We start from the raw sequence: 11,117 nt of genomic DNA, 5'->3' as shown, positions 1-11,117 counted from the left end.
AGGGAGGGGAAAGGAGGGGAGGGGAGGGGAGGGGATTTTGCTTGATAGACTCTTTTCTGGTAGAAAAAAGGAGCGCGTAATATAAGAGAGCTAAATATAACAGAAAAGGTCTGAAACAATAAACATTAACTAACAACAAATTATTTTAGAGGATTAAAGCTGGGCTGAAAGTTGGGCATGGTGGTGTATGCCCGTAATCACAGCCCTTGGAGAGGTTGAGACAGGAGGGACTCCATGAGTTTGAGCCCACCATTAGCTATTTGGCAAGTTCAAAGCCAGCCTGGACTACGTAGCAAGACCCTGTCAAAGCAAAACAAAAGAAATGAAGAAAAGACTGAGGGTTTTTAGCCAAATTTAACCTATCTGGAACATGCTAGTTTTGTATAAAAAAGCATTTATGCATTACACATTGCTTTTAAGTTTTCCAAAATAAACTTACAAATAGGTTTGACTAGAACAGAGTGAGTATGCAGAGTGCTCAGCCATTTAGAGAAAAAGTACACGGCTCTCTTCAGAACAGGCCCCTTAGGTGGGGTACGCAGGGAGAGCACAGCCAGAGGCAACGGGGTCAGCAAGAGAACAACTCACTCTGTCCACTTCCACTGCTCCTCCCTGCACCCCAGCATCCTGTTACCTTGGAAATCAGAGATTCACAGCCCTACACAATGCGCCCTGGAGCAGTGCCCTACAACTAAGAAAATGGAATGCTGTTGCCACTATTCAGCCCCAAGCGCCCTCCCCTCCATTCAGAATTTATTACCCAACACAAACAAGGTAGAAGTGTGCCAGCAGCCAGCACAGCAGCACGTGCTTTGTGATCTTGGGCACTCAGGAGGCTAAGCAGGATGACTGCCAAGTTTAAGGCCGGCCTGGGCAACCTGCTAAGACTGTCTCAAAATATTAAAAAGGGCTGGGGATGTAGCTCAATAGCAGAACACTTGCATAGCATGCAAAAGGCCCTGGTTCAATCCCTAGTACCACAAAAAAGTCTACCAGGCAAAATACCCTCCCTTGAACTACTTTATTGAATTATTTATAGGTTCCTTTAGTTTCTTCATCGTGGTTACCATTTAAGCTCAAATATAAGACAAGGATTCCTACCCCTCTGAAATTATCTGTCAGAAAAAAATATTTATGTTTTTGTAAAGTCTCAAATTATAGAGCATTCTCCTAGTGTTTTATTTTAAATAACAAAGCTGTACTGGGGAAGAAGACACAACAGCGAGAGGACAAAGGCTTACCTGTAACAGTGACGAGCACACAAAAGGCTGCTTCTTGTTGATCGGGGCTGTGCAGAACACGTACCTCACACGCAGACTTAATGGGATATGCTGGATCAACTCTGCAGAAAATTTAAAATCATCCATGTTGCAGACAAAATACTGCCCATCAACTTGTGAGAAGTCTACAAAGATATCCTAGTGGGAAAAGGATAGAGGAAGTTACTGAATAAATTACTCAAATCCATAAAATAACCTCTCTAATCCATAACAGTGTCCCAAGGGACTGGATTCATTCCCTGCTTCCTGAAGCCGAGTCTGTGCCCACGGCCTCTCTTCCCACCCTGAAATACTCAGAGAGAAAATTCCTCAGGACAAAACTTCCAAAAGACTTTGAAAGAAAATTTTCCTGTGCAAGACAAATGCCATACAGAGCAACATGACGGGGACAGACTATCCTTTCGTGCCCCTGATGTGAACCAGCAACTGTCTGCTACACTGATATTTTTACAAGAGATTTAAAAGTGAGTTTCCACTTACAATGAGGTTAGAAAGTGTTGTATCCGGGAGATGGTAGGCAAACATTTCAATCTGCTCAGCAGTGGGATGAAGACCAGCTGACTTTAGTAAAATTAGAAGAAAAAACAAGAATGAGCTATTTTTGTTTTTATGTTTAAGAATACAGTTAAAGTTATCTTAAAATACAGTCCTGTATTCACACTAAGCTCTCTCCAAATGAGTTATTGCCAAGAATTTGAGTGGAAAAAAGTATCACCACTGTACCATTTTATTACAAGAGCTAATGAGATAATTTAGTAAAAATGACAGATTATGCTGACTGAATAAACTCTTTTACTTTTACTTTAATTATAGTTCTAAAACCTGTTATAACCTGATAGGGTATCAAAAAATGCCTTCCAAGATAAAGCAATTTTCCAACTCTCATTCTCCCCACTGAATGAAAAAATACAAAGAAAATCTATCTGCTCTAACCAGGGCAATAAAACTGCCATACGCATGCTTAAGAAACCTTCTCAACTGGACAGCACTTACCTCCTTAACTATGTATTACAGGACCAAGAAATGCCCAAAGGAAGTACAAAAGGTTAACAAAAAGTACAATGAAGACTTGTATTTTTAAACATTTATTTATTTATTTAGTGTGTGTGTGTGTGTGTGGCCAGCTCAGCCCACCAGGGGGTGGGGCTGGCTGGCATGTGGTGCTGGGGGATCGAACCGCGGTCCCTGTGCTTTGCCAAGCTTGTTCCAAGTAGGTGCTTTAGACCACTGAGCCATCTCACCAGCCCCAAGACTTGTATTTTTAAATCTTACTACAGTCAAAGACATATCACCAAGAATAAGTATGTTTAAAGTGATGGGGAGAAAAAAAAATAAAGTGATGGGGAGTATTCTGAACATTTTGAGGAGATTTAATGGCAACGTGTCATTTACTGTAATAAATTTTTAAAATTTAAATATTCACTGTAATTTCTGGTCACACCTCACTGACCAATTTATAGCAATTTCTTTTTTTCTCCAGCAATTTCTGTGTGTTCTCATCCATTTTGACTTTAAAATATTATTATACTAAGAGATCCTGAGGGCCAGGGAGATGGCTCAGTGGAATAAGCGCTTCCCTGGCAAGCGCAAGGGCCTGAGTTCAATCCCCGATTCCGCAAAAAAAAAAAAAAAAAAGAGAGATCCTGAGCTACACAACAACTCTGTCTCGTATAACAACAAAGATATACACAAAAAAGACTTTGGGAATGGCTTCAGAAAGTGTCAAGAATGATGAGTTAAGTATTTCTGAAGTGAGGGGGAAATACTTTAAGTGGGATAAATGGCAACTGTGTCTTTTACCATAATAATTTTTTATAAATTTAAATACTCACTGTATTTTCCAATCATACCTCAACGTTACATGCCCAGCTAAAGCAAATGTGTCATTTGTTATTAGAGTTCTAGCATCAGTTAAAGGAAAATCAGAGCTGGGCCTGAGATGCACCCCTGTAATCTCAGCACTTGGGAGGCTGAGGCAGGAGGATCACCATGAGTTCGAGGCCAGCCTGGATGGCATAATGAGTCCAGAGCACCTGAAGTACAAAAGATAATGCTATCCCCCCAAAAGAGAGGAATATCAGCTCAATTAAATTTGGAAGGTGTCTCTATGCCTCTCCAAACAGTAACAGAGGGTTCTCTCTTGCTCTTTTGGGGGTTTTTTGGTCTTTTTAAGATAGGGTCTCACTATTGCAGTTCAGACTGGCCTTGAGCTTGCTTTACAGCCCAGCATGGTCTTGAACTTGCAGCAATTCGCCTGCCTCAGCCTCCAGGATGATGGAGGGTTCTCTTGATATGGTTTTCACAGAACACAACTTTCTTTTCCTTGTTCTATTTCGAGATACCTAAAGTAAGAGTCCAGATGGTGGGTGAGGAAGGAGTCCCAGTCCTCCACACACTAATAATTAACACCTTGTACTTTACCTTTATAGGATCCACAGGCTTATTCAAAATTTCCTTTAATAAACTGAGGTCATCCCGATTCATTGTTGTAACTTCTCCTTCTTTAAACTGTGAGCTGAATCTGCCAGCTCGGCCTGCAATCTGCAGGGCTTGAGAGGTGGTAATCGGTTCTATTTCTTTCTCTCCCTTTTCATTCATAGTGGGCTTTAAAAGCGAGTAAAAAATAATTCTCTTTATGCTCCTGAAAAGAAACAAAAGTGATCCTATAGACTACATAAACAACCCTGTCATTTGAGTCATCAGAAATCTCGTTATCTTCGAGCCATTTAAAAAATAAGAAAATACTTTTTTGGGTAATTCTTGTTCTTCCTTTCACTAGTATATTTTAACAACTGTGTACATTTTCTAAACATCATTCAACTACATATTAACATGGGTGAAATGTAATGTACATGAATTATCTCTTAATAAAGCTATAAAAAATGGCTCTTTTTATCAATGACCCACAGAAAGTGTTCTCATGCTGTTCTAAAGTTAGCTGCCCTAAGCTCGGTGGGGCACACAGTTCTAGCTACTCCGGAAGCTGAGGCAGGAGGATTACATGAGTTCAGGAATTTGAGGTCAGCCTGGGTAATACAGTGACTAAAAAACTATCAGAGTAGTTACTAGTTCTTTGATTCATAGATGTGTAGCTGCCTTCATTACCAAAACTGATCACCACTAGAGATAATGGCTAGCCCCACATGCATGATAGGTACTTGGAGACCTTCTGACTAAGAAACTAAAAACACAGTGACAGCAATAGAGGGCAGCACTCAAAAGTCCTAGTGTTATATGGTATTGTCTTTTTATTCCTTAAGAGGTATAAGAAAAATTCAAAAAATCTATACTATAATACCCATTCTCCTAAATCCATGTATTTGGTAATTAATGCCAATTGGAACACTAAGTAACAAAAACTTGTCATCTAATCCACTGACTAGCCACTGTTATTAAAAACAAATTGCTTACATTTTAATTTGGGGTTTTCTGGTTGTTTTTTTTTTTTTACTTTTTGGAAGGACCAGGGATCAAACTCAGGACCTTGCACTTGCCAGACAGTGCTTAAGCTACAGAGCTATCTCCCTGGCCCAAAAGTTACTTACAAATTAAGTCCCATGCCAATTGCATCTGTAGCAACCAGGATTTTGCATGGATCACTGGGATCATTAAACTTCTTTGCCTGAGCAAGTTTGGTCCCTAAAATAGAACAATTTGTTATTGTATGCGCTGCCGAAGCAAGCACAGAACAGTTTATGGTAAAGGAGTGCTCTCCTCTCATTACATCACACTAAGTCTATCTTAGAAACCGTCCCCAGCCTGATCTTCTCATTTTTATGGATAAAACTGTTGCTTCAAACCGTATTTCCTTACATCCTCAGAGTCCCTTACCCTTTACTTCCACCCCTTTGGATAGTCCCCCTTACAGCAGCTCAGTCCCCACCATGCCACCCTTAACATTTCCCAGGACAGTTAGTATAGATTTCAGGGTGACAGTGTGAAGGATATTACCAGATCTATTATTTTAACCGACAGTTCCTAAGAAAATAAAAACTCAATATTTAAAATACAGTCTAAGTGGCCAGGGAGATGGCTCAGTGGAATAAGCGCTTCCCTGACAAGCGCAAGGGCCTGAGTTCAATTCCTGGTTCCGCCAAAAAATAAAAAATAAAAAAAAATACAGTCTAATAACATATAACACAGGGACTATATAAGGAAAATACTACTTCTACTCAGACCCAGTTAAACTGAAAAATACTTATTCTATGATCTAAAACATACTATTTGGCCTATAACAAAGATTTCACATCCTATCACAATGAAAGCCAGTAATTACCAGGCGGGAGACTGCCATATATAACAGCTGATTCCAATCCTCGAATTTCAATCTGTCGACTCACAGAATAAATATCATTCTTACTAAAACAGACAATGCAGTCCCCAGGCCGAAGGTTATCTAAAGATTCTAATGCATGATCCATCACAATAATGGGGGTTAGCCTCTTATATTTTCGAACCTGCAATAAAGATGTGAAAGGTAAGCCAGATGTGGTGGCACATGACTGTAATCCCAGCACTCAGAAGGCTGAGGCAAGAGGAGCAGTGAGTTCAAGGCCAGCCTGGGCTTCATAATCAAGTTCAAGGTCAGCCTGTATTATCTCAGAAAAAGACATGAAATGGCAAAATATCTCCAAGTCAACTTCTTGTGACTAATAACTGAAAAGGCTGCAAAGCAATCAACAGTAGCTAAAAACTGATAAGCATCATCATTTTTCTTTTTCTGTCTTTTTGAGATAGGCTCTCACTATGCAGTTCAGGCTGGCCTTGAACTCACAATAATCCTCCTGCCTTAGCCTTCCAAGTGCTGAGATTATAGGCATGCACCACCACCTCCAGCTTCATCATTTTTATTTTTTATTCTTCTTTTTTTTAAACAATCGTGTTTTATTTTTTTGTTTTGTTTTGTTTTTTTGCAGAACCAGGGATTGAAATCAGGCCCTTGCGCTTGCCAGGGAAGTGCTTATTCCACTGAGCCATCTCCCCAGCCCCCATCATTTTTCAAGGGAAACAACAACGACAAAACATTGTTATAAGTGTTACCATCAGTTTTTCTTCTTTTTTTCATTTTTCTTTTTGAGACAGGCTCTCACTATACAGTTCAGGCTGGCCTTGAGCTCACTTTGTAGCCCAAACTGGCCTCAAGCTTGCAATGACCCGCCTGCCTCAACCTCTCGAGTAATAGATACCATCAGTTCTTATTGGCATTTTTAATTAAAATATTATACAATGTTTTATACATTTTCAAAGCACTCTCACACAAATTGATTTTCATGGCAATGTGATACTTCAGAAGTTATTAGCTGTCACTTCCATTTATACACAAGCAAAACAGAATCCAATAAAAGACTAGGTCATAGGCTTGTTCCAATTCTAGGTTTCTATGATTTGCTTCACAATGCAAAGTTTAAAAACCAGCAAGGTCCCAATGGAAATTAAGAATCCCTTCCACTACTTTTCACTCTTTGAAGGCTTAGCATGAAACAAAAACATAGCCAAGTTTCAAGTATTGCCAAGTTTCAAGTAATTCTTTATCTTAGTCTAGAACCCTAGTAAAGAAAAAACACAGGATTTAAAGGTAACCTGTTGCTTCTTACTCTAGACAAACTCTGACAACTGTATGAATACCAAATATCACATATATGCCATACAAAGCTTTGAAAATCAAACTTGTTCTAGGTCTCAAATTCAATATTGTTCTTATTTACTTAATTCTAGACCAATCTGTTCAGGCCACAAAAGATTCTGTGAAGATGAGGAATCTCCCATACTCCTGAAAGATTTAGGCCTGACAGCTACTCTATCACAACTTCACATCAAGAAGTCCAACCAAAAATACACACAAGTTGGTCAACGACAAGAAAATGGCGTTTCTCTTAGTTAATTTCTGGTTTTGCCACTATGAAGCCACTACACGGTGGGATGTGTGCTCCGCCCTCCCCCGAGAATGAAGCATATAGTCTCTACCTCTATTTCCTCTCCAGTTGTATACAAAAGCTCAGTGACCAGGTCAATAGCAGCAGATTCTCCACACAAATGGATTTCTTCAGCACAGAGTCCTATAAGAGCATAATTAGATTTCTTTTTATGTAAAAATTCATAATTAAATATGTAACTCATACAGTAAAAATGCTTTATCTTTGCTTATTCTTTTACAACTCTACCAAATGTCATAAGAAATACTGTCCCTTTGATGCAAACCCCAACATAACAGCTATCTTTCAATGGGTAAAGATCATGTTCACTGTTACCCAGAGCTCTAAAAGGATTCTCGCCAAGGTTCAAGTTTGTTACAGGGTGAAGCCAGTCAGAGCTGGAGCCCAGCTTTGATGCTTAGTGCTGAACATTACTTAGTCCAGTTCTTATGCCTTCCATGGAACCACTAAGGTACTTCAGAGGTGGAGGCTGGAAGGCAGAAGTGATTCCAAGCTTCTCAGCCTTGTACAGCTCCAATTTCATCAAAGGCTTCAATGCAAATTCTGAAGAAAGACCTCAGTTACTTTCAAATTTGAAAAGATACTCTCTGTAACATGCTCTTCAACAACTTAATACTAAGCAACAGAAATGTTTGTGCCCAATGACCTCAAAAACACCACTTGCAGAACCCTATGCTAAAGAACAAACCTAAATCAAACTACCCAGGTAGGTGGCACATGCCTGTAACCCTAGCACTTTGGGAGTCTGAGGAACGAGGAATCAAGCCCAGCCTGGTACCACAGCTACTCAGTGAGATTCTGTCCCAAAATAAAAAAGGGCTCAGTGGAAAGGTCCTGCATTTAATTCCCCTGCTGCAACAAACAAACATAAAAGCTATGGCTACAAAGATTTTTACTGCAGCATTTTTTTGGGGTTTTTTGTTTTTTGAGATAGGGTTTTACTAGCCATTCAGTCTGTCCTTGAACTCAACATGTAGTCCAGGCTGGCCTCAAACTTGAAGCAATCCTTCTGTTTCTACTTCCTAAGTATTGGGATTATAGGCATGTCCCTACATGTCTAGCACTTTACAGCAATACTATCAAAGACAGGAGGAAAAGTTCAACTCTATGGAACAAATTGTAGCGTTGCTCTTCAATGGCAAATATGTAAACATATTAAAGTGCCTGAAATCAGAGTTGAAAAATAGCAACAGAGGGCCAGCCAAATAGCTCAGTGGATTAAAGCACCTGCAAGCAGGTGCAGGGGCGGTGGGTGGGTGGGTGTGCGTGCGTGTGTGCCTGCATGCATGTGTGCGTGTGCATGTGTGTGTGTGTGTGTGTGTGTGTTTTTCAATCCCCTGGCCTGCTGTGCTGGCCCTGCCCCTGGGGCACGCTGCTGAGACACAGCTGAGACTGGGTGTGGTGGCGCACACCTGTAATCCCAGTTCTTGGGAGGCTGTAAACAGGCGGATCACTAGGAGTCTGATCTAGTAGTGAGACCCTGAACACCCTGTAGACCCTTCCCTAAAATACAAAAAAAAAAAAAAAAAAAAAGAAAGAAAAATAAAAATAGCAAGACAAAATTGCAAGTTCTCAAACTACATGTATAATAAAAAACTCATGAAACATACCAAAACATTAATAGTGATTAAATAATATGGTAAGATTTGAGCCCCCTTTTGCAGTGCATTTTAACTTTAATCATGTAACAAGAAAAAAATTTTTTTCTTCTTTGAGGCAGGGTCTCGCTATGTAGTTCAGGCTGGCCTTGTGCTCACTTTTTTAGCCCCCAGGCTGCTCTCGAATTCATGATCCTCCCATCTCAACCTCCTGAGTGCTGGGATTACAGGCATACACCACCACAGCCAGAGTTCTGGGGTCAGTAGGTGTACCTGGAACCCTAGCATGTGGGAGCAGGAATCGAGATTGGGACCTTGCACTTGCCAAGTAGGTGCTTATACCTCTGAGCTATCTTCTCAGCCCTGGAACTTTTTATTATCAAAACAGGATTTAAAAATATAAATATACTGGGCATGGTGGCACACACATGTATTTGAAAATAAGGCAGAAGGATCACAAGTTTAAAGCCAGCCAAGGCAACTTAGCCAGGGCCTGTCTCAAAACAAAGGGAGGGGAGGAATGTAGTGCAATGGTACAAGGCTTGCCTAGCACACACAAGCCCCTGGGTGCAATCCTCAGTACTGCAAAATAGTAACAACAACAGCAACTCATACTTCAGGGACTTGATGACTTCTGTCAGGAGAGGATCTAGTGGACTACTTGGCAACATCAAACATAAATGTCAGTGCAGACACCACAAAGCCCAGGTTTAACAGCATTAAGACCACGAACCTAAAAGTGCTCTGGTCCAGGCCCATCCTCTGGCTGGATCTCTAATCATCTGAATTTCATCAATTACAGCCACTTCATCTTAAAATAAAAAAAGTCATCATGAGCCACACCATCTATTCAAATAGTATTAACAAATTTCCACAGAGATTCAAGCTTTCACCACCACCACCATCACTTACCAGGTACTTCTTTTTTGACAGACTTGTTTTATATATTGTAAAACTGCACTTTATTTAATCCTCACAAAAACCTGAGATTAGGTATCATTCTAACCATCTGACAGAAGGATAAACTGGACAAGTGAAGTTAAGGCATCTGCCCAAGGTCAGACAGTAAGTGAGGGAGATCACTTAGCCCACGCAGTCGTGCTTCCAAGACTATGCTCCTATAGCACTGCCTCCCAATGGAGTGGTTTAGTTTATTTTTTGTAACCCCAGAGACAACCTGGAAAATCTGCTTAGTAAAATGACATCACTGCCAGGGAGACAGCTCAGCAGACATAAGCATCTGCGTGGCAAGTATAAGGTCCTGAGTTCAATCCCTGGTATGAAAAGAAAATTATACATGGCCTATATAAGAGAAGTTAATTTTTATTTATTTAAAATGTTTCAAACTATTCAAAAGTTAAGTATTGCAACATTACCTACAATTGGGCCAGGGAGATAGCTCAGTAGAATAAGCACTTGCCTGGCAAGCACAGGGTCCTGAGTTCAATCTCTCGTACCGGAAAAAAAAAAATCTCTACAATACAGATAAAGTTTAAACAACCTAAACAACATTTATTGGGGAAATGAGTATCAACTTTAAATATATATGTATAGATATTTCAACAAAACTAGATCTACAAATATTTGAAATAAAAAAGTTGCAGAACAACAATACAAATGAATCATCGCACAAATTTTTTTAAAGCACAACAATCTATAGTAGGCAATACAGATATAAAAAGTCATGGCCAGGCATGATGATGCATGCCTCTAATCCCAGCACTTAAGAGGCTGAAGCAGCAGGATCACTCTGAGTTTCAGGCCAGCTTGGGCTACAAAATGAGTTCAAGGCCAGGCTGAACCGCATAGTGAAACTGTCTCAAAAAACAAAGACATGGGGCTGGGGAGATGGTTCAGTAGAATAAGCGCTTCCCTGGTAAGCGCAAGGGCCTGAGTTCAATCCCCGGTTCCGCAAACAAAACAAAACAAAACAAAAAAAACCCAAATACCTGACAGCAGTTTGATCAAGAGTATAGAGGAAATGTGAATGGTACTAAGAAATCTGGCACTATACTTCTCAACATTTCATATATCTTAAAGGAAAAAGGGAATAAACACTAAGAAGCAAGCATTATCCTGGCACAATGGCACACGCTTATAATCCCAGAAGCACAGGAGACAGGGGCAGAATGAGCAAAACTAAAAGCCAACCTGTGCAATTTCTCAGGATCCAGTCTTAAAATAATAAGGGGGCTGGCGAGATGGCTCGGTGGTCTGACGCACCTGCTTGGAACAAGCTTGGTAAAGCACAGGGACTGCGGTTCGATCCCCCAGCACCACATGCCAGCCGGCCCCGCCCCCTGGTG

The 11,117-nt window shown here is 40.4% G+C and overlaps 1 protein-coding gene across 1 annotated transcript in view; it reads right to left on the bottom strand.

The window, feature by feature from the left end:
- The window catches only part of Supv3l1 (Suv3 like RNA helicase), a 26,514-nt gene that overhangs the window by 3,887 nt on the left and 11,510 nt on the right, over positions 1-11,117 (bottom strand). The window contains exons 7-13 of the mRNA XM_004623955.2: positions 9,545-9,622; positions 7,245-7,336; positions 5,557-5,737; positions 4,826-4,919; positions 3,702-3,921; positions 1,761-1,841; positions 1,242-1,418 (exon numbers count right to left, since the gene is read on the bottom strand). Coding sequence (XP_004624012.1) covers positions 1,242-1,418; positions 1,761-1,841; positions 3,702-3,921; positions 4,826-4,919; positions 5,557-5,737; positions 7,245-7,336; positions 9,545-9,622 — 923 coding nt within the window. The remainder of the gene's footprint in view (positions 1-1,241; positions 1,419-1,760; positions 1,842-3,701; positions 3,922-4,825; positions 4,920-5,556; positions 5,738-7,244; positions 7,337-9,544; positions 9,623-11,117) is intronic.

The sequence above is a fragment of the Octodon degus genome, unplaced genomic scaffold, assembly GCF_000260255.1.
Source record: "Octodon degus isolate 3935 unplaced genomic scaffold, OctDeg1.0 scaffold00005, whole genome shotgun sequence".
Taxonomy (NCBI): domain Eukaryota; kingdom Metazoa; phylum Chordata; class Mammalia; order Rodentia; family Octodontidae; genus Octodon; species Octodon degus.
The sequence above is the reverse complement of the archived record's forward strand: the minus strand, read 5'-3'. Positions and strand labels throughout refer to the sequence as shown.